We start from the raw sequence: 24,628 nt of genomic DNA, 5'->3' as shown, positions 1-24,628 counted from the left end.
GTTCCGATTGGTTGCCGCCAGATGCCGCCGAACCGCGTCATAGCTCATTACCATAAAGTTGACCTGATTTCAACTCGCCTCGATGCCCTCAACGTCCAAGTCGCGCCGCGCCGCTGCTCGACGCCGGCTCACATTGAAAATGAATGACTTCCTGCCACTTTGACACTCTCGACGGCGGCGGTGTGAACGCACGGTAACGGTTCATTTTTGGAGCTGAGCTGAGAGAGAGAGAGAGATGCAGAGCAGAGGACACGAGGAACAGTATTAAGAACCGCTGCTTTAGAACATTGATTTTGAAACTTGTGAATCCATTAGAATCGTTAGAAGACAGAATCGTGATTCATATATGAATAGATTTTTATGTGCACCTCTAGTTTTCTCTTCCTCTTCTCTAAAGCAGCGCAGGCCTCGCCCCCTTTGCTGCCTTTTCCCGAGGGTGGGGTTTATCTGGGTTTGTGATGTCACGAACCCGGGAAGTAACTTGTTGTAGTCCCTACCAGCCGTTTTTGTAGGCATTAAACTGCCAGAATTTTAAAAGACGATATCTCCGTTTGCATTGATCTTTCAGCTTCGTAACTTTGCAGATATTGTTTATGCTCAAACAGCAACATTACACATTAACTAACGTTAAAAAAGTGAAATCGCAATGAACCACCCCTTTAATATAACTCCGACTGGATTTGTCTGAAAGAAGAAAGTCATATACATGTCATATACAAGTCATCATAGGATGACTTGAGGGTGAGTAATTTATGGGCTAATTTTCATTTTTGGGTGAACTAACCCTTTAATAGTGAGAATTGGTCCCTAAAGTAAAGTCTTACCAAATTCTTTTATAATCTATTATCATTCCAAACTTGTATTTTTTCTTCTTCTGTGGAACACAAAAGGACTGTTACAGCTGTTATTGTCCTGTGAAACTAAATGGAGTCTTAACCATTTCAAGCTCCAAAAACGGTGTAAAGGTAGCATAAAACTACTACATACAGCCGAGGGGAACTGTCAGGGCCCTCTAGGCCCTCAGAGAGGGCCTAAAAAACAATATTTACAATTTTTTTAATAAATTCTTTAAAATTATAAGCTTTTAATTATTAATAAAAAATCATAATTTCTGTTTTTATTGAATTCATCATTTGGCAATCATCTAAATAAAATAAATACCATTTCTGTGGAAATAAACTCTTCAGATCTGCCTATTCAGTGAATAGGTTAAATGAACGACACCAATTTTCTCCATATTTGAATGTTTCTGCCTAGCATTTGCGGGTCTGTGATTGGTGGTCCAGCTCTGAAATTACAGAGGGCCAAGCAATAGTAAATCAATGGGAGCGTAATTTCAAGTGACAGAAAAACTGACCAATCATATCTTTCCTCTAAATGGGTCGGCCTTGTTATCACTAACTTTATGACAAGTTCCGCCCGCTGTGGGGATCTCTCGGAAAAAAAAATATATAGCTAACTAACTAGCTATTATTCACGTCACGATGAAAGCCGCAAATAACATAAGAGGACATTTACTGGGCCGCTGTGCCAAAAATATGATTATTTAATGCTTAATATGCTCAAATTTAATAACACTGCTTGTTCGTCATGAAGTGTCTGTTGTTAATTTGTTTTGCTGTGAGCGCTGTCATGATTTATTGGCTTATATTAAACATTACAATTGTTGGTTTTGTGCGCAGGCCAATTGTGTGATGATACATTTGTAATAAGGATTTTTATTTGACTTAAATTTAACTGTTTTATTTTGTTGATATCAGTCACTCTCGCTGCACTGTTTTCTAGTTGCATTTCTGAAAGAGAAGCGCAGCGCTGTGCTACGTCTCTAGAGCAACTCACGTGTCACACACAGGACGCTTCGCATTTAGTTTAAGGTGGCAGTCCAAAACCTTTCATCTATTCTCCAAACAGTTCACTTCAGGAATGAGCAAGTGGTGTCAAAGAGTTTGAAGTTCGGTGATTGCAAAAACAGAGAAAGCAGAATGTTGTATGAAGCACGGGCCTTATTGGTACCACAAAAAGACAAACGTGTCACTGAAAAATGCTCAATACACAATCTTCCAGCCTAGGATGAAGTCACTACATACATTAACAATAATTTAGGACAAATATATTGTAATTTAATGGAAAACTATGTGAGTGGCACTCTCTGGCACGGCAGGATTTTGAACTGCACCCAGAGTCACCGGTGTGCCTACACTCAGTGCTTAATTAAAGCCAGATCCTGTTCCGGAAAATGTCCGATTTTGAATTTTTGAGTTCCGGTATTTGTTTTAAAGGATCCGGCATTAACAAGTGCATTAGATCGTGACAGTGAGTGCGTCCAAACGAGACCGAGCGAGCGCGGGTTTATGTAGATGTATTTGGAGGTTATGTATTGGTCCTAAACACATTTTTGACCAAGTTCTTAAGTTCAAAAAATCGCTCTTATTGATTGATGCTTACTGCTTAACCCACTCTCTCCAAACATTCCGCTGCTCACAAAACAATAGACTAGTGTTTTCACGTTACGTCATCAATCTGGAAGTCTTTGTGACGTCACTGAACGTGAACAATGCCATTGAACCGAATGTATCTTGTGTATGGGCTTAGCAAAAAAAGTAGTGTCAGTTCACGACAAATGAGTAATATCTTACGGATATCTACCACCAATTACAGGGCTTGACAATATGGACTGCCTCATTGGGCCAGCGTGAAAGACGCTTGGGACAGTTGACGAGTTTGTCATGCCACTGCTGTATCATCACAAAATTTATAATTTTCACCCGTTTCTAAGCCTTGCTAATTTGATAATTCAAGCGATTTTAAAGCATTCAAGCAAGACGTGAAAGACAGCTATATTTGTGTGGAAATATTACGAAGTGTGTAAACGGCTGTTAACGAAGGCCAGAGACACTCTGAAGGCAGACACAAAGAGGAAAAAATACTGTAGCAGGCAGAGCAGGATCACTGTTCACGATGCACAAAATATTGAAAGAAAATCCTAATTTGGGGGTAAGGTTTTATATGAATGGTTCTCTGAGGGGTACGGTCTGTTTTCAGAAAGGTTTTCATGGCATTTTCTTTTCATCTTGCCTCTGTATATAATGCATTAAAAAGCAGTTGTTAATAAGCGTAGCAGTTACCAAAGGAAACACTAGCGTTGCTGTTCCATAAGCTCCGCTTGCTGAATCATTCAGTCCCGTCTGCTGTTTGTCCTTTAACACCTTCATTTTATTTGCAACTTTGTTCTGTTTATTCAATTGCAACATTTCTTGCTGGATGAAGGACCATCACCTTCAACTCAACCTTGCAGAACTGATTGTGGTTCCATCAAACCCATCGTTTCATCACAGTTTCACCATCCAGTTAGGCACATCAACCATAACTCCTTCAAAAACAGCTAGAAACCTTGGAGTTATGATTGATGAAAAAGAATGCATGTCACACCTCTGTTTATCAATTTGCACTGGCTACCAATAGCTGCTCGCATAAAATTCAAGGCAATAATGTTTGCCTACAAAAACTACCACTGGCTCTGCACCCCTTTACCTAAGTTCATTACTTTAGACTTATGTGCCCTCTAGAAGCTTGCGTTCTGCAAGTGAACATCGCTTTATTGTGCCATCCAGTGGTTGAAGTGGGCCGGTACGCAGCCTTTAGAGTACCTGCAGTAAAAGCGTCAGGGTCTGGGTGATTATATGATCCCATAATATGATTAGAAAGGACACTATATAAATCACACTACCCAGGCGGGATCACCTCTCATCTCGACCAATCACATGAATGAATGCAAGTGGAGTGTGTGTGTGTGGGGCACGAGAGCATGTCAGGGGAGGCGCGCAGAGTATTAAAATAATAATTAATTATTGATTACTAATTTGAATCAGTACTTTATAACGAAAATAATATCTTAAAATGAAAAGAAGCAGGCTTTTGCGATCTCATCATTTTAAACCGGTAAACTCCTGGAAAGTCCAAGGATCCAGTAAACGAATTCAAACAGTTAGTTCAAAACAGCGCTAATGCAGAGAAAACGCAGCCGATTTCATCAGCGATTGCGGAGAGAATGGTGACTTGCATCCAGATGTCAGTAAAATTATTCTTTTCAGCGTGTATTCGGCTTAAAAGCAAGAGTGTTTTATTATGAACGCTTATTATGCGGTGGTCAGAGATTTAGCGATTCTGAATGGATCCATGTAGTAGTAAAGGCAGGCAATTTAGTGGTCTTTAATGCTAATTTGTATTGAAAACTTTTATTTAATTATTGATTGATTGATTGTGGTACTATACATACATTGTGAAATATTAAAAAGTACTTATTTATTTAATATAAATCATTAAATAAATAAATTGGAGGGGGGGTGAGTACCGGCACTTTTTTTTCCACTTCAAGCACTGGTGCCATCCCAAAGATGCTCAAAATCTCTTTCACGTACTTTTAAATTAAATGTTCCCTCCTGGTGGAATGACCTGCCAAACTCAGTACAAGCAGCTGAGTCCTTAGCCATCTTCAAGAATCGGCTAAAAACACAGCTCTTCCATCTTTATTTGACTCTCTAACTCTAGCACTCTCTGTTCTAATTCTATTCTTTAAAAAAAAAAAACTAACACTAGCTTTTCTAATCTTTTTACATTCTATTTGTTTTCTTTTTATTTATTAAACAATTAACAAAAGCAAAAAAGGCCTCTAACACTAGCTTGCTCTATTCTTTTTCTATTCCATCTATTTTCTTTTTATTTATTATATAATTGAAAAAAAACCTTGCATGTTTTGCGCAGCTTGTCGCTGAACAACGGCTCTGTGTAGTTAATGCTGCTCAATGTGAAAGCCCGCACGTGATGGAGATTTACCACTGATTACAGAATGGCTTTACTGACAAGATGCGCGTTAAATATCGCATATGATTTATCGTGCAGCCCTAGTTCACACCCCTACTTGCTACGTGTACTGCGTTAAGCTAACTGACTGCGTTAAGCTAACTGAGACTTGTTATAGCACTTGCATATCATTGCTCCTTTGTTGATTTTGATTGCTTCCATTGTCCTCATTTGTAAGTCGCTTTGGATAAAAGCATCTGCTAAATGACTAAATGTAAATGTAAATTGTGCTATTGCTTGTAATTTGTTCATTTGTTCTTATTTACTGATTGATAAATTGCCTTTAATAATGTTTGAAATTTATATTTGTTAGGCCAGACGTTTTTGCTGTGGTAACGAAATGTGACCCTGGAGCACAAAACCAATCATAAGTAGCACAGGTATATTTGTAGCAATATAGCCAACAATACATTGTGTGGGTCAAAATTATCGATTTTCCTTATGCTTATTTATTCAGTTTTCAGATGATGTATAAATCTCAATTTCAAAAAAATTGACCCTTATGACTGGTTTTGTGGTCCAGGGTAACAAATGAGAATTGTAAAATGTATTTGTTATCTAGAATTTTGGTGTCATATAAGTTTATTTATTAGAATAAAAGATAACATGGGTCAAAAATAATGATAACGGCATCTATTTTATTTTCTTGTGGGAGGGCCAGTGAAAATATTTGTAGGGCAAGTAGTAGAAAAAAATAGCCTTAGCGTTTATCCCTGTATTAACTTTAGTTTGTCAAAATAGCACACCCTTTCCTGCTTAAGTCCTTCTCTAAATAATTTCGCAGCTTCCACACATTTTTTCTTTGGTTTAGATATAATAAATTAGTAGAACAACATCTTCAGTAGTATAATAACTGTGCAATCCATGCTGTTGTTTACATCCGAGTATCTCCAATATGGCCATGCATCCAGGTAACTGACCAAACCATGACGTTTGGAGAGAGTATTTTAATAATACAAGAAATACCAGAAATAATACCAAATAAAGTGAAATATTATAATGTATAAACATAGCTATACGCGAGTTCCCCTCACTCCAAAAAAATCATTTAAATGTAATGGTATTTAGAACAGAACAATGAACAGAACAGAACAACAGAACAGAATGAAAAAAAATATAAAGCTAAAGAAACCAAAACAAAGCGAAACTGAAAGAACCAGGCATTGGGCTCACGTACCTCTCTCATTCGGCACAAAATGTTTCCAATATTCACAATGTATTTGAATGATAGACAATTATTTATTATGTACCTGACGAGGGTAGGGGGAGAGGGCCTAGGTTCAAGAGTCACGGTTTCCCTACTGACGTACATCTCCCTGTTCTTTGAAGAGATACTATCACTTTGTATGGTCAGCTCGTGTATTCAAAGTCAAAATCAAATGTAAGAACCAGTCAATAACATTTAAAAATGTGTATGGATTAATGTTACACTACCCTTATTGTCTTTTTGCAGCTTGAAACTGTTACACCCCGTTGACTTTTATAATTGTTTCAACTGTTTTTGTCCAGACATTGTTAAAACATCTAGTTTTGTGTTCAAAAATTACATGTGTCGGCTGTTATCAAATGCTGACAGACTTTTCTTTTTTGGTGGGAACCATTGGTCTACCTTAAATGAATTATAACAGTTATTTATATTATATATTTCAGCTGGTGATTATTCATGATTTGCATTTCCACAATGTCTTGTGTTTAGGTGTGTCATTGGCAGGAAAAAGGGCTGTGGTAATTGGCCGCAGTAAGATTGTTGGTGCACCAATGCATGACCTTCTGCTTTGGAATCATGCAACTGTACTGACCTGTCATTCAAAGACTGCAGACTTGGCCTCTGAGGTACAGAGTTTTCAAGCATTGTTTACACAAATTTTCTGCAAATATGTAAACTTGAAGGGAAAAAGTTATTTTAGCTAATCAAAAATCGCAAATTCAATATGTAAACACTCTGTCCACATTTTAGAATACTAAATATGAAAATGAGTAAATAACATTAACTGTCAGATAGTTGTTGTTTGTGACTATAATTTATTATTATTTTTTATTGTCTACAAAAAAATTACGAAGCCTAAACCGTAAGGCTTAGAGACATGAAACTTGGTGAGATGGTGCTACTGATGCTTGCTACTCAGTGGCTGATAGGGAGTGCTACAAAAAAAAAATTGTTGTGGACTGTACTGTATTTGTGTCAGGGCTTGAAAATGAAAAATAATTCAATCGGTTCACTCCGAGCAAAATCGATATTTTAACGTTTCTGTTCCTGCGTTCCTCTGTATTTTTACTGTTCCGAAACCAGTTCGAGAAGAAGAAATACCGGTTAATAACGTTATTTTTTTAAAAACAATTTTCTATATCAGCACAGTGAGGCGGTGGTCACGCTGAATGCAACAGATTGTACAACGGAGCAGTGTAACTTTTTATACGTTTCTTTAATTCATTTCTTACATTTCTGTATTTTATTTTGATAATGAACAGGCTGCAAAAAAGGTCTGTGTGAGGCGCCGGCGCGATATGGTCATACAAGCAAGACATCATTCAAAACTTTTGCAAAATAAACTTTAAAATAAATAAAACTGTAAAGCTTTTGTAAAAGTACTTTCTGCCGTCTAGTTTTCCTTTCCGAGAACTTTGGATCGCGTCAATGAACCGAAACTCAGCATATTTTTTTCTTTTGTTTTGTTAATCTGTCAATGATTTAAGTGAAATATATTTCGTGTATATGCCTATATGTTACTTTTTATGTAAGCCTATCATTTTTTTCTGTTTTCTCCGTTCACAGAAGCACTGCAGGTGCGTGTGATCTGTTGAATCCATCTTACACTATCCTCGGATAAACTCTAACGCCGGTGCATTGCCATTGCGACTTGCCTATGATGAGTTCACAGCTGAGCGCGGGCGGGCATTTCACTCGCTGGATGCGTCAGCTCACATTTGCAGGCCATAGCCTACTACTTGAATTCCTGATTGGTTGACAGCAAATTTCAAATATTAAATGGAACGATAAAATAACGTTATTAACCGGTTAATGGCCATTTAAAATGTTCGATTCTGTTCGGAACTATAAAATTTGATTTAGTTTCTGTTTCTGGTTCTGTTCCTGTCAAAATTTCATTCGTTTCCGGTTCAGAGCCCTGATTTGTGTTGTAGGTGGGAAAGGCAGACATATTGGTGACTGGGATTGGTAAACCAGAGATGGTTCGTGGAGAGTGGCTGAAGGATGGTGCCATTGTCATTGACTGTGGTATTAACACCATCACAGGTATGTAGGTTGTAACAGATGCACTTTAAATGTAGTTTTTCAGTAGGAGTATATACCATGTTTTCAACTTAATTTACAAAGATATAATTTTTTCGGTTAGATGTTTCCTGCTTTTCCTGCAATTGGTCTTAATCTAATTAGTGATGTCAGGTTTCAGGAATATTAAGGAAGGAATATTAATATTAATTTTCTTAAAAATTAATAATCAATGAATCGTTTAAACATTTTATGTTAATACTGCATAATGCATGTGGAGAACGAATACAAGGCTTTCGGTATGGTATACACAATGATATAAAGGATTAAATAGCATAAAAATAAAAGCTTTAAAAAAAAAAGTGCACGTGTGCTACATTGCTTTGCTATTACATTTTAATTTTGTTATAAATGAACATAACATCATATGAAAGATATTGTACAACTTACTAAAATGTGAACTTACTGAAAAAAAATGCATGTAATCGTACAAAATGCCTAAAAGTTGATTTAAAATCTTAAGAGGGCATTTTCTCAAAAACAACCACCTTTTAAATATCTTGGATATCTTGACAACTGTTTAAAATAGTAACATGATGATATAAATAGAAAGCATATATTTTCATTTAATGCATAGAACTATGCGTATCCTCTACATGGCACACCATGTCAAGCAGCAGGCTTCCAACCTAAGACTAGAAACATAATTTATGCAAGCACAGATTGAACTTAATTGATCTCATGTCTGTCTGGTGGAAACAAACCTCAATATTCAAGGGGCCAATAGGGTTACATCTAGATGTCTCTGACGTTACACCAGACAATTTGTTATTCAGGCAAGTTGCTGTGAACATGTGGAATAAACACAATGTGCTTAAGCTAACAAGAGACAAAAACAATTATAGTCTTTCAAGATTTGCTGCACAATCAATTATGATCGTTCACTCTTACTCAATGCCCCGCGCTTTCCCATAATTTCTTTTGTATTTTATCTAAACATTTTAATTCCATCAAATCAGCATAGTGCTTAAACGACAACGCTTGGCACCAAAGCTAAAACTAGAAATGTCAAGACTGGAATACTACTACAAAAAGGAACATTTTTGTCTAACAAGACTCCCACTGCCAGCAGTTTACATTCCTGAGACAGGAAAACAGTAGTAATGTTAACACTTTAATAAAGGGACCAATTCTCACTATTAACTAGTTGCTTATTAGCATGCATATTACTAGTATATTGGCTATTTATTAGTACTTGTAAAGCACACATTCTGCATCCTACCCAATACCTAAATGTAATAACTACCTTACTAAACAGTGATTAGGAGTTTGAGGCAAAAGTTGTAGTTAATAGTTAATTAATAGCTAGAATTGAACCTTAAAATAAAGTGTGACCGTAGTAATAATAAGTACTAATAAACCGCCAATATTCCAGTAATATGCATGCTAATAAGCAACTAGTAAATAGTGAGAATTGGTCCCTAAACTAAAGTGTTACCCTATTTTCTTGTTAAAAAATGTTTCTGTAAATCACTTTAAATTACCACTGTGTATGAAATGTGCTATGTAAATAAACTTGCCTTGCCTTGGCATGTCATGTCTTTATTGAACACATCTCATTAAACATTCACAGTGTTGTCATTACCTGTCTGGATGATCCACAACTGTTTTATCATTTTGTGATGAGTTTAATGATTAAGTTATTCATCAGTCCCTTGTTTGTCTTGAGCAGTTAATCTGTTCACTGTTCTTTAGAGAAATCCTCTAGGTCCAGCACATTCTTTGGTTTCCCAGCATGTTCTTCATATTTTGAAACCTTTAAAACAGATGTTTTATGGAATGTGTTCAATAAAGACATGAAGTATTATAAGTCATATAGATTTCAGACTTGGAAGGATTGTCTGAAATGTGCACTAGTAACTCAGGTGAACCTGTAAAATCCATTGTCCAGAAACATAGTCATTCAGTCACTTAAATTTTATCTCAGACAGCAGCAGGCCAAGTGGCAAGAGAATTGTTGGAGACGTTCACTATGACTCTGCTAAAGATAAGGCTGCATTTATTACACCTGTACCTGGAGGAGTCGGTCCAATGACTGTAGCCATGCTCATGCAGGTACATTATTCCTGTTTATAATGGAAGTGACGCTTGTTATTGTTGTTGTTGTTTTTTGTAATGTTTACTTTTTATGCTTGATTCATTTTTTCCCCCTTTAATTTACATTTTACGCTGTACCTAGCATGTCTTAGCCAGCACATATATTTATATTTACTAAACTAAATTCTGATGAAGGCCAGAGGAAATTGACTTACCCTAAAATGTTTCTCAACATCAGCATTTGAAATTAAGGAAAATGTGTGGGAAAGTCTTGATAAATGGATTATGACATGCATTTATTGTGAAAATAATTATTTATTGTTTTATTAATACAGTACATTCATACAGTACAGGAAAATACCTCTAAACATAAAGATATATTTCTACTTCTAAATTACCATTAAAATGCATGGAAAGATGACAAAATCAAAATATACTTACGTAAATACTTATTCGCATCATGGGTTTCAAAAATAAGTATAGACCATTCACCAAACATTCTAAGATTGTAGTGTTGAAGATGTCCTCAACTACTTTTTAGTATTGCTCCAAGCTTTCCTGGCATTGAGTGTACAAGTTCACAGCACAATGCCACGTCTATTCCTGGAGGATGACCTCCTTAAGTGCTGCTCAGCATTTCTCTTCAGAATCACCCACAGGTCCTCAATAGGGATGAGGACAGGTGACAAACATGGATGTGTATTTAAGGTCATTGACTTGCTTAAGAAACCAAAGGTGTGGTGAGAAGATAAACCTTCTCTTTCAAGATTTTGCAGCACGTCTGTGAATGATGCCATTGCAATGTCCCCCTCAACTTCAGCACTCATACATTCCCATATGGATAGAGTATGGTTTTCTCATCAATATTGGCCTTGGCAAAGGAAAAACAGCTTCCTTATTTATTTTATTTTATTTTGCTTCCATAATGGCTTCCTGCGTGGACAATAACAAAACAAAGGTCTGCCCAGAGCTATTGATACGTATGCTTAATTTATTCTGTACTCATTTTTGTAACATGGCGTAAGCCATGTAAGCCTTTTATGGCGTATATTTAGATAAATAATATATTGCTGTTTATTACAACATTGTATCATTTTTGAACCCTAAATATATAGGTTTAAAAGGGAGTATACTAATTTATGCTGTGTACTACTATATATATATATATATATATATATAAAGGTCTGGTAGTATTCAGAAACTGACTGTGTTTTTTTGCTTTTGCCTTTATACACCACTACAATGGATTTTAAATAAAACAAAAATGTGATTGAAGTGCAGACTTTTAGATTTATTTGAAGAGGTTCCACAAAATATGAAATTTACCATTTAGGAGTTACAGCCATTTTATGCAAACTATCTCCATTTTCAAGCGCTCAACAGTATTTGGACAGTTGACTAAGAAGAGGTTAATTGACCAGGTGCTGTCCATTCCCTCGCTACTTCAAGACAAATTAAGCAGATAAAAGATCTGGAGTTGATATGAGGTATCAAATTGGCATTTGAAAGCTGTTTGACTGGAGCTACCAATATGAAGTCCAAGGAGATCTCAATGAAAGTGAAGGAGGCCAACATTAAGCTGAAAAAACAACATAAATCTATAAGAGAGATAGCAAAAACCTCAGGTGTGGCCAGATCAAAGGTTGGTTACATTCTTAAGAAGAAAGAAAGCACTGGTGAGCTCAACAACATCAAAAGGCCTGGAAGACCAAGGAAAACAACTAAAGTGGATGATCACAGAATCCTTTCCTTGGTAAAGAAAAACCCATTCATAATATCAACAGAAATCAAGAATACTCTGGAGGAGGTAGGCACATCATTGTCAAAATCTACAATCAAGAGACGCCTTCATGAATGTAAATACAGAGGGTTTACAACAAGATGCAAACCACTGGTAACATTCAAGAACAGGAAAGCGAGATTAGACTTTGCCAGAAAACATCTACAAAAGCCTCCCATGTTCTGGAATAAGATTCTTTGTACTGATGAAACCAAGATGAACTTGTACCAAACTGATGGGAAGAGAAAAGTATGGCGAAAGACAGGAACAGCTCACGATCCAAAGCACACCACATCAAGTGTCAAACATGGTGACAGTGTTATGGCATGGGCATGTACGTATAGCAATGGAACAGGCTCACTGGTGTTTATGGATGATGTAACTGCTGACAGAAGTAGCAGGGTGAATTCTGAGGTCTTTAAGGCTATACACTCTGCTCGCATTCAACCAAATGCTACAAAACTGATAGGACGCAGCTTCACAGTGCAGATGGATAATAACCCTAAACATACTGCGAAAGCAACTCAGAGTATGGTTTTCTCATCAATATTGGCCTTGGCAAAGGAAAAACAGCTTCCTTATTTATTTTATTTTATTTTGCTTCCATAATGGCTTCCTGCGTGGACAATAACAAAACAAAGGTCTGCCCAGAGCTATTGATACGTATGCTTAATTTATTCTGTACTCATTTTTGTAACATGGCGTAAGCCATGTAAGCCTTTTATGGCGTATATTTAGATAAATAATATATTGCTGTTTATTACAACATTGTATCATTTTTGAACCCTAAATATATAGGTTTAAAAGGGAGTATACTAATTTATGCTGTGTACTACTATATATATATATATATATATATATAAAGGTCTGGTAGTATTCAGAAACTGACTGAGTTTTTTTGCTTTTGCCTTTATACACCACTACAATGGATTTTAAATAAAACAAAAATGTGATTGAAGTGCAGACTTTTAGATTTATTTGAAGAGGTTCCACAAAATATGAAATTTACCATTTAGGAGTTACAGCCATTTTATGCAAACTATCTCCATTTTCAAGCGCTCAACAGTATTTGGACAGTTGACTAAGAAGAGGTTAATTGACCAGGTGCTGTCCATTCCCTCGCTACTTCAAGACAAATTAAGCAGATAAAAGATCTGGAGTTGATATGAAGTTTAAAATTGGCATTTGAAAGCTGTTTGACTGGAGCTACCAATATGAAGTCCAAGGAGATCTCAATGAAAGTGAAGGAGGCCAACATTAAGCTGAAAAAACAACATAAATCTATAAGAGAGATAGCAAAAACCTTAGGTGTGGTCAGATCAACGTTTGGCTACATTCTTAAGAAGAAAGAAAGCACTGGTGAGCTCAACAACATCAAAAGGCCTGGAAGACCAAGGAAAACAACTAAAGTGGATGATCACAGAATCCTTTCCTTGGTAAAGAAAAACCCATTCATAATATCAACAGAAATCAAGAATACTCTGGAGGAGGTAGGCACATCATTGTCAAAATCTACAATCAAGAGACGCCTTCATGAATGTAAATACAGAGGGTTTACAACAAGGTGCAAAGCACTGGAAACATTCAAGAACAGGAAAGCAAAATTACTCTTGGCCAGAAAAAGTCTAAAAAAAAAAAGCCTATGTTCTGGAATAAGATTCTTTGGACTGATGAAACCAAGATTAACTTGTACCAAGCTGATGGGAAGAGAAAAATATGACGAAAGAAAGGAACAGCTCACAACCCAAAGCACACCACATCAAGTGTCAAACATGGTGGAGCAGTGTTATGGCATGGGCATATATGGCTGCCAATGGAACGGGCTCACTGGTGTTTATTGATGATGTAACCGCTGACAGAAGTAGCAAGATTAATTCTGAGGTCTTTAACATTACATGTATACTCTCTGCTCACATTCAGTCAAATGCTACAAAACTGATAGGATGCAGCTTCACATTGCAGATGGATAATGACCTTAAACATACTGCGAAAGCAACTCAAGACTTTTTGAAAGCAAAGAAATTGAATATTCTTCAATGGCCAAGTCAGTCGCTTGATCTCAATCCAGTAGAGCATGCTTTTCAGTTACTGAAGACAAGACTGAAGGCAGAAAGACCCACAAATAAGCAGCAACAAGTGAAGACCTGGCAAAGCATCTCCAGGGAGGAAACTCAGAATTTGGTGATGTCCATGGGCTCCAGACTACAGGCAGTCATTGACTGCAAAGGATTTTCATCCAAGTATTAAAATTGTGCTTATATTTACAATTATGTCACTTTGTCAAAATACTATTGAGCCCCTGAAAATGGGAGGTACTTTGCTTAAAATGGCTGTAACTCCTAAATGGTAAATGTCATTTTTGTGGAACCTCTTAAAATAAACCTAAAAGTCTGCAATCACATCTTGATTGTTTTATTTCAAATCCATTGTAGTGGTGTATAAAGGCAAAAGCACAAAAACTCAGTCAGTGTCAGAATACTTCCGGAATATATATATAAAATTATTGGCAGATACTTAGTGGTCCAAAAATTGGACTGGCAAAGCAAAAGCAATGTGTTCAATTCCTGGAAGGGGCTATCCCCTGAACCATTCATTATTAAATTGTCCTCATATAATTTACTATTGACTTTTCAGGAGATTTTACACTTAATAATCTGAAATATTTTAAATCAGCAATTCCTAGGCAATTCAATGTTTGCTTTTCGTTTCTCAGAACACAGTTCTGAGTGCCAAGCATTTCCTTCAAGCACAAGAACCTGGGAAGTGGAATATAAATTACACCAATCTCAACCTGCAACGGCCTGTTCCAAGGTTAGATACATTTTTTTCTTTTGTAGCTATGCAAAAGACAAAAAACAAAAATTGTAACATCAGCCAATGTGGTTCAGTGAGTGTGATGACATCTGATGATAGTTTACAGTCAAGCTAAAAAAAATAAAAATAAATAAGTGTTCTAAAACCGTATAATGGCTCCTCAAACGAATCAGTTGCATGGCCTCCGAAGACTTAGAGTACATAAGTTGTATGCACTACTTTCTGATGATTTTTGGCATGGATTTTCAGTTATGAACAATTCCTTGAAGTAAACAGCTGTTTCAATAGTATCATTTTTGTTAATTTTCATTATGCAAACGAGTATCTTGTTTGTTCATTTTTCATTATGCAGTGATGTCACTATCTCTCGCTCCTGTGTACCTAAACCCATTGAATGTCTTGCTGAGGAAGTTGGTCTTTTCTCGGATGAGGTTGAGCTCTATGGCAGGACCAAAGCCAAAGTCCAACTGAAAACGATTGATCGACTGCAGGCTCAACCTGATGGCAAATATGTGGTTGTTACTGGGTATTTTTTTTCCCTCCTTGTATCTCTTTTTCTGTCTCCATCAAGTGTTTCATTTCATATAGATGAAAAATAAATGAACACCTTGTAAGCTATTGATACTTGTGCTAAGAAGTAACATTTTGTTTAATGTAGAATCACTCCGACTCCTCTGGGTGAAGGAAAGAGTACAACTACAATAGGGTTGGTTCAAGCACTTGGGGCTCATCTGAAACTTAATGCGTTTGCATGTGTGCGCCAACCATCGCAAGGTCCAACATTTGGCATCAAAGGTAAGTAATGCTGATAAGACAATAGTAATACCATATATGATTGGTTACCTCTAAAGTGATGTTTTATCAAACAATGTGCAAAAAGGTTTGGTATATCAAGTTTTGTTTACTAAACTTTTGCAAAGGAAGTACAATTGTGATCTTTTTTTCTCTTTTTTTGTGTGTCAATTTTCATAGCAGTGAGAGCAACTACTGAAAATTAAGCTACTACCTTATCTCTTATATCTATAGGTGGTGCTGCTGGTGGGGGGTACTCGCAAGTTATTCCCATGGAAGAGGTATTCTTTTTGCATCAGATTCTTGTTTGATTAATTAAGCTGTATAAAAACATGTATTTAGTGATTGTCTTCTCTTCTCAGTTCAATCTTCATCTGACTGGTGACATTCATGCCATCACAGCAGCCAATAACCTGGTAGCTGCTGCAATTGATGCTCGTATGTTCCATGAAGCCACCCAGTCTGATAAGGTATTGTCTGTCTTCATTCATTTATTGGATCACTGATATCGCATTCTGATGTGATCAGGGATGAAATTTAGTTCAAAGATTATTAAGGCTGTCAGTTAATTAGCATATAATTAATTACAAAAAACATTAAAGGGGTCATATGATGCGATTTCAAGTTTTCCTTTCTCTTTGGAGTGTTACAAGCTCTTGGTGCATATAGAAGATCTGTAAAGTTGCAAAGACTAAAGTCTCAAATCCAAAGAGATATTCTTTATAAAAGTTAAGAGTCAGCCACACCTACCTAAAACGGCTCGTTCTAACACGCCCTCACATATCTACGTCAATATGTGGAAATATTAGCATAATGTGCACGCATAGAAAGAAGGCGTGGTTTCAGGAACAGCAGTAGTGTTGAGCAGCATGTCAGGGAGACGCTGTGTATTTCAGTGCGAAAGCAAAAGCACTTTATTTGGCCTTCCGGAAGTAGATGCAATTAGGAATCATTGGTTAAGATTTATTTACAACAGAACAGCACAACCCAGATGTTCGAATTTGTGCAACGCATTTTATAGACGACAGTTTTTTTAACCTAGAAGAGTACAAAGCTGGCTGCTCACAAAGGTTATTTCTAAAAAAAAAAAAAAGGGGTAAATTCCGACTTTGCTATGACAATCTGGCGCTTCTGAATCAGCGACTGTAAGCAGGGGCGATTCTAAGATTTTCGTTTTAGTGGGGCTCAGCCCCCAATGAGGGTATAATAATAAAAAAGGCTTATTCATTTCACTTTTGGTGTGAAGAGGCTTTTATATTTGCCAAAAATATAACTTTTTTATTTTAAAAACAAACAAGCAAGCCCTGTCCAGATTTAAAAAGTAATGCAAAAGTAACGTAACACATTACTTTCCATAAAAAGTAACTAAGTAACGTAATTAGTAACTTTTTTATGGAGTAACGCAATATTGTAATGCATTACTTTTAAAAGTAACTTTCCCCAACACTGGTCAGTATGCTGCAAAAGATAATATTCCTAATGAGTGTTTTTGCCTAATTTTGAGACATGATACATTTACTTTAGATACTGGATATGATGGTTAGTTTTCAGAGAATGTCTTTAATACTATTAAAATATTATCATACTAATAAATATATATATATATATATATATATATATATGAATTATTTCATTGGACTATATGCTTCTGTCCTCAGTTAAATGTATGTCCAGGTCAGTATTCAAAGTGTTGCCTTAAATGTTTTTAGTCCGTTATCAGACTCACTGTTTTGCAAAATGCAAACACAATGGCAAAATTCATTATCCCCATGTTTCTTTATCATGGACAGTCTTCTAAGCAGAGCTCTTATGTTTCTTTTATACAAGCCATTACATGTGCACCTTGTGTGGCGATTAAAGTGTTAAGATGGCTTAATGCTGAGAAGATGAGCAATTTAATTGTGCCCCTGCACCAGTGTAAATTATTATATTATCTGCATCACATTTTAAGAATTGCTTTCCTGCAGCGAAAGTCCATATCAACAGCTAAATATCATTCTATCACTGCACTAGGCTCTATTTAATCGGTTGGTACCCATGACTGGAGGTCAGAGGAAGTTTTCCCCAGTTCAGATCAACAGGCTTGAAGTAAGAATAATGTTTGTTTATTTGTTTTTGTAATTTTATATCCTCCTCTCTAAGATTTACATTAGTTTTGCTCTTGCATTGTCATGCTTTCTGTAGTTTTATATTTTTGATGTTCCTTGTACTGACAGAAACAAGGTATAAAGAAAACTGACCCCAGCACGTTAACAGAAGAGGAAATCACTCGCTTCGTCAGGCTGGATATTGACCCTGAGTCCATAACTTGGCAGCGCGGTATGATAGAATGTGTATTGTTGTTTTCATTGTTCTTATACTATAGAGATGAATGATCTGAAATTTAAAATTAAATGAAAGCGGAGTGCATCTTTAATACTAGATAATTTGTGTAGATTGCTATTCGTTCTGATGTTACTGAAAATTACACATTTGTACAGTATATACACATTTGGATGAAATGTAAATCTTCTTTCTTTTTTTTTTTTTTTATAGTGCTGGACACAAATGATCGTTTTTTGAGAAAAATCACGATTGGCCAATCTCCAACTGAGAAGGGATTCACCAGAACTGTGAGCATCACACATATTACCACATATTACTAAATGCTTTACATACTGATGAATAAGTAGACTCGAGACTTGATTATTTAATTTTATAAAGCCTGTCCAAAAATAAACTGCATAACATTTATAATGCCAAAGATGGTTGTAGCTTCTAATAGGCAAATGATTCAGGCCATTAAAACAGCTTTTTTTGTTGTTGTTAGGAGTAAAGTATTTTATGCACAAACATTGTTCAAATATTGTTTGTTCAAACGTTATGTTTGTCTAGCCAGACGCAGCACTCATGCCACAAGACACCGCAATGGCCAAAGATGTCCACCTGATTAACATATGCAGCAGAAGAAATATGTTTTTGTGTTCTTGTTCAAAGAACTTATTAACTTTTTAATAGCTCAGGAGTTACAAGTTAACATTTCTTTCTTTCTCATATGAGCCATGGGAAAGTGTCTTGTCTTTCTGCAGTATCTGTATCAGATGTTATCAGCCTGTTATCATTGAACTGTCAGGAATCTTTTACCTTGCTAATCAATGTTCCTTGAGGGTATAAATAAAACTGACTTGACAGTTGAAACGGACAAAACATTGCATATTCAATCAGTTGTAATGACAAGGAAACCAAAGCATTTGATCTTATTCTGTTAGCAGGCAATGGCCCCACACTTGCTTTTACTTTTCATTGCTTTTTAATAGGGCATGTGCTAATAGAATTAATTCAGTGAATTTTGTCTCTGACCTGTATGTTCATTTCATAAGGAATTTTTCTACAGTCAGAACAAATCAAAAATCTTAAAGGGTACCTATTATGCAAACTTCACTTTTGCATGTTGTTTGAACTATAAATGTGTGTTGGCAGTGTGTGTACACAACCACCCTATAATGCTAAAAATCCACCCGCTCCTTTTTTTAAATCTGTATAAATCATGAGCAGTTTCTCAGAGCTTACTGATCACAGATTCCGTAAAGTGTGACATCACACTTTACCAGCCCCACCCACGATAGTTGACTGACACAGCCGTATTAGCCGTGACCGTGAGTGAGCCGCACACACACTACCTGCCATGTTAATCTGGAGAGGATGTGGGTGCTTGAAATGGCTAATCCTCCCAAAGTCTTTGTTGTTGTTTTTTTTACAGGCAAACCAAAAAGAGTTAATTCATTATGATGAGGTTTGTAAAATGCTGGAGGTCACATGGGGAGGAGAGAATGATGCAACACTGTGAAAATCAGGAGAGCATAAGGTTACAATTTTGGAAGGAAATACATGATTTGTTTCAGTAACAAGTCACAAACGAGAATCAGAATCAGTCATTGACTTAGTAAAGTAGTCCGAATGCCTGGTGAAATCTCGTAATGGTTTCATATTCAATCATTTTGCAAGTACTAATTGACTTGGTTTGGTTGTAATATGGGCCTAGACTAGTGGTAAATGTCTACATTTACCAATAGTCTAGGCCCATATTACAACAAATTGATTAATTGTCAGAATATGAATAATTACTGTTTTCATGGAGTTTTACCTTTCATATTATCATCATAAGATTACATTAAATATGGGTTCACTTGCATTGTGGATAAAAATGGTTTGTGACAACAACAATGTGTTTTAGGAAGTGGATTTTCATCTGCCAAGAGCATGAAACAATTGAAATTAAAAATGTATGAATAAACCAAAATTCTGAATTGACAGCCTTATGTTAATAATTTTCATATTGTTGGACTTAATGGTAGTATTTATTATAAATAATTAATTATATAAATATAATAATTTAATTTAGTAATTTATACTGAATTGCATTTATAAAATTGATTTATGTTATAGTTATATAATCTTGCTTTTTTTGATGTATTATTGTATAATAAAGAATGTTTATGTCCAATAAAATATGGGTCCTGAAACAAAAGCAGTTGAAAATCAGAGACCTAATTTTTAGCACCACAAAATTGATAATAAATGAGAAAGTTACAGGGAAAATCTTTAGACTGTATAATAGACTATACGTGTAAAATATCATCAAACTGCTTTGAAAACATCTTACAATGAATGATGCCTTTAATTGTTACTAGACCTGATTGCAGAATTACTTGTGCACAATGCCTTTTCATTAGATCCGTGAACTGGTGCCAGAGTCCCAGGCGTACATGGACCTCCTGGCTTTTGAGCGCAAACTTGACCAAACCATTATGAGGAAGAGAGTGGATATACAAGAAGCCCTCAAAAGACCAATGAAGGTATGTGATTGCAGTTAGAGTACACATTTCAGTGAGATATAGTTAGCATAGTTAGCAATAATATGGAAAATGTGGGTACAGCTCAAACTGTCTCTTCTCTTAAAGCAAAAGCGGAAACTACGATTGTACATTTCAAACACTTTCAACCCTGCCAAACCTGACGCAGAGGACTCTGAGGGCAGCATTGCATCCTGGGAGCTGCGTGTAGAGGGCAAGTTGTTGGATGATGTAAGTTTGACTTAAAGAGTACCTATTATGCAAAATTCACTTTTAGATGTTGTTTTAACATAAATGTGTGTTGGCAGTGTGTGTACACAACCACCCTATAATGCTAAAAATCCACCCGCTCCTTTTTTTAAATCTGTGAGCAGTTTCAGCAGTTTCTCAGAGCTTACTGATCACAGATTCCGTAAAGTGTGACATCACACTTTACCAACGATAGTTGCGATAGTTGACTGACACAGCCGTATTAGCCGTGACCCCGCCCTGAGTGAGCCGCCCAGAGCAGTGAGTGATTTTCTGCTTTTATTTTATTGTTTGGGTCATATTAACAGCGTAGACCCAAACAGCAGTCAGTATAAGTACTGTATATTATGCTGCTGTCACTTAATACACCGATCTAATATAGACATTCGATTTCTTTCCCAGCTGTTTAACTTCACAGACATTAACGGACTGTGTTTTTGTAACTTAAGTGTGTTTTTAACAAACTTATGTGTGAAAAGAGAACTTTTAGTACTCGCATGCGTGTGACAGCCGCTCTCTGTTTGCGTGCTTCGGATGTGTGCGTCCAGAAAAACGTATATCAGAAAATCTTCGGTATGGGTCTTTCAGTTCGGTACGCATGTGTACCGAACAAAACGTCCCTTTTTTTTTTTTTTTTTTTTTTTACGGCAAAAAAGCGATTTAGGACGATAATTATCATTTCATAATCATGATCATTTATTTGAGTAAAGTGCTTGGGATAGATATTGAGTATCATTTGCGAACTGAGTTTCCAGACCATGTTAAACAAGCTGCTGTATAGCTCATGTGCCATTCAAACTGAATCTTGCCATCTCATGTATGCAGGACAGACACAAAGGCTGAACTGGATCTGATCTGTAAACTAGCCAAAGAGGCAGGAGCGTTTGATGCGGTGCATTGTTCTCACTGGGCTGATGGAGGCGCTGGTGCTGCAGATCTGGCTAGAGCAGTGCAAAAAGCAGCAGACTTACCCAACAGCTTCAAATTTCTTTATGACATTGAGGTAAAAAAAAAAAAAAGAATGTTAGTGGTGTTGTATTATCATTTCTATAATAAATGTATCGGTTTTAATTTGCAGGGCGGTATGTGTTACACACAATATTAGAGGGTTTACTCTGCAGTCATATTTTACAGATGTACACATTCATACAGTTTGCTAATTCATTTCTGTTTCAGTTACCTATTCTTCAGTTACCTATTACCTATCTTACAGTTACCTATTGTAGACAAGATCAGAATCATTGCGCAGAAGATCTATGGTGCAGATGACATTGAACTTCTTCCAGAGGCCCAACACAAGGTGGACCTGTACAGCAAACAGGTATGAATAGCGCATTGATTGTCGCCTGTAAAGTAAAGCAGCATGGACCAATTTTACAGACTTCTATGACTCATTTCCACAATTATTAACATTGTATTTTTTTTTGTGTGTGTGGTTTCCATTTACCACTGTTGGAAGTTTCTCCCCTTCTGAAACCCTGCAAATGTGAAAAGGATCCATTATACTTGAAAACAAACAAGAAGGTAGCTAGCCGCGCACTGAATCCAATACAGACTGGAAAAGTCTAGCAAAACTTTTTTATATTTTAAAAAATTGCATCATGCAGAGTGCATGTGAATTAAAAACAAGTGGACACGAGCAAGCAGACATTTACGCACGTTGCTATCTTCAGTGCTCGCTTTACAATAAACATTCACCCTTTTTCTAGTTAGATTAACAATTAAGGGCAATCAGCTGAATTCAGTTATCACAAGTAGACCTCAGTTATCACAAGCAGAACTCCAAGAGAGTCTGGTCATTAACATGTATGACACCGAATATTACAAGTATACAGCTAAAATAGATGAAATAACAGAAAAATAGAATTCTATGTTATTTCATCTGTTGTAGCTGTATACTTGTAATATTCTGAAAATAGCAATCTGCTGAAACGTCTGCTTGCTCGTGTCCACTTGTTGTTAACTCCCATGCACACTGCACTTTCTGCACAATGCAATTTATAAAATAAAAAATGTTTTGCTAGACTTTTTCAGTCTGTATTGGATTCGTTGTGCGGCTAGCTACCTTCTTGTTCATTTTCAAGTATTCCCTTGACTCTGTGCACCTGCAGTAAAAGGATTGCTTTTTTCCTATTTGAAGCACTACAATTTTTCTTTAGTTTTTAAGGATCCATTATACCCCATTTTGTACTCCCATCATGGCTGAAAAACAGGGGTTGGATAGTGGATGTAGGACTGGGGGGTGTATTTGTGTCTCATTACAGATCCTTAAACATAAGGTTGCCATTATGTTTATAAAGTTTTTTTTGTCTCCCTCAAGGGTTTTGCAAGTCTACCCATATGTATGGCAAAAACTCATCTGTCTCTGTCACATGATGCTGAAAAGAAAGGTGTGCCTACTGGATTTGTTCTTCCAATTCGTGACATTCGTGCCAGTGTAGGGGCAGGCTTTCTCTACCCACTGGTTGGCACAGTAAGTAGCGTAATATGAACATTCACGTTTTTACATAGTAAGTATACTGCTATTTCTTTTATTTTAAAATAATTGGAAAAAATAACACAAAAGGATTTTCCTGATTGTTGAAATAACTTGTATTCATTCATTCATTCATTCCAGAAAGAATCAGCAGTTATGTAAAAAAAAAAAAAAAAAAAAAAAAAAAAAAAGAGTAGTAATTGTGATTGGTACCATGTAAAATAAATGTTCTTACTTTCATTATTATTTATTTATTTTTGCAGATGCCGACTATTCCTGGCCTTCCCACTCGTCCATGTTTCTATGACATAGATCTTGACACTGAGAGTGGAGAGGTTCATGGACTTTTTTAATTTTTGGGGGGTATGTATTAATCTGTTATTTAAATGTAATGCATTGTGCCTGTATCTTTTACATCATTTAAGACAGCTGTAATTAATTATTTTCTCGTTTAAGATTACAGTTTGTGGCAGTCCACAAGGAATTCCTTCCCCTGGATTAAAGACCTCGGTCTTCCTCTCAGATCAGAGGTTATTTCTAACAGGACAGATGTGCTGTCATAACTTTTGATATATTCTGATCTATAACATTTGTCTATTTTCCTAATGAAAATTTCTAAGAAATATTTTTATTAAACTACACTACCCTACACTACTACACTGAGCAAAAAAAAATAAATAATAAATGAAATTGTCCATTACATGATCTAATCCAAATATTTTTGTAAGCAGTTTTTTTTTTTCAATTAATTGTCATTTCTGAACTAATTTTGTAGATTAATAATTGTGATATTTCTGTTAATAACGGTTTTCAATCTATAGGGTAGCTATCTATCAACATTTTTTTCACTTAAGTGCCAAACGAGAGTAAAAACTGACTTTGAGTGAATAAGTGTAAATACAACTTAAGTCTATACTAACATTTGTCAGATACATATTTTTGATTCTGTTTGAATGCATTTACCTTGTGAATACAAAATTCAAATAAATTGTAACTGAGCTTCAGATACAGTCTACTTGATCTGTGTTTGTAATGCCAGTTTCTGGTTTGGGACGTTTTTCTTGCATGAAAAATCTGAGAAGAAATAGATTTACAAAAAGTCTCCAGTTACTTTCTATTTAGTCTCATTACTATCTAGTAGAAACATTCAAGGAAGAGATTTCATACCTTTTTTTTAATTTTTTTATTTTTCACTTTAGTACTTCTAGTTACCTAAATTAAGTGCTAAGATTTTTATTTATTTATTTTATTTAGTCATTTAGCAGACGCTTTTATCCAAAGCGACTTACAAATGAGGACAATAAAAGCAGTCAAAACTAACAAAAGAGCAACAATATATAAGTGCAAATGACAAGTCTCAGTTAGCCTAACACAGTACACGTAGCAAGGTGTATATACATATACACACATACACATATACATATATATACATATATACATACATATATATATACATATACACACATATATATATATATACATATATACATACATACATA

At 35.9% G+C, this 24,628-nt stretch overlaps 1 protein-coding gene across 1 annotated transcript in view; it reads left to right on the top strand.

Moving 5' to 3' along the window:
- LOC107728958 (C-1-tetrahydrofolate synthase, cytoplasmic-like) overlaps positions 1–24,147 on the top strand; it is a 47,734-nt gene extending 23,587 nt beyond the window's left edge. The window contains exons 7-25 of the mRNA XM_016539294.1: positions 6,557–6,693; positions 8,002–8,113; positions 10,077–10,204; positions 14,680–14,777; positions 15,133–15,306; positions 15,439–15,575; positions 15,807–15,853; positions 15,935–16,042; positions 17,586–17,660; positions 17,789–17,891; positions 18,108–18,196; positions 20,285–20,407; positions 20,513–20,635; positions 21,133–21,245; positions 21,479–21,656; positions 21,867–21,974; positions 22,974–23,126; positions 23,393–23,492; positions 23,586–24,147. Of these exons, the coding sequence (XP_016394780.1) occupies positions 6,557–6,693; positions 8,002–8,113; positions 10,077–10,204; positions 14,680–14,777; positions 15,133–15,306; positions 15,439–15,575; positions 15,807–15,853; positions 15,935–16,042; positions 17,586–17,660; positions 17,789–17,891; positions 18,108–18,196; positions 20,285–20,407; positions 20,513–20,635; positions 21,133–21,245; positions 21,479–21,656; positions 21,867–21,974; positions 22,974–23,126; positions 23,393–23,482 (2,096 nt within the window). The 3' untranslated portion in view covers positions 23,483–23,492; positions 23,586–24,147. The remainder of the gene's footprint in view (positions 1–6,556; positions 6,694–8,001; positions 8,114–10,076; positions 10,205–14,679; positions 14,778–15,132; positions 15,307–15,438; positions 15,576–15,806; positions 15,854–15,934; positions 16,043–17,585; positions 17,661–17,788; positions 17,892–18,107; positions 18,197–20,284; positions 20,408–20,512; positions 20,636–21,132; positions 21,246–21,478; positions 21,657–21,866; positions 21,975–22,973; positions 23,127–23,392; positions 23,493–23,585) is intronic.
- The last annotated feature ends 481 nt before the right edge of the window (positions 24,148–24,628 follow it).

This window comes from Sinocyclocheilus rhinocerous, unplaced genomic scaffold (assembly GCF_001515625.1).
Source record: "Sinocyclocheilus rhinocerous isolate Xijiao unplaced genomic scaffold, SAMN03320098_v1.1 scaffold2743, whole genome shotgun sequence".
NCBI classification, from domain to species: Eukaryota; Metazoa; Chordata; class Actinopteri; order Cypriniformes; family Cyprinidae; genus Sinocyclocheilus; species Sinocyclocheilus rhinocerous.
This window is presented reverse-complemented; position numbering and strand designations above follow the sequence as displayed.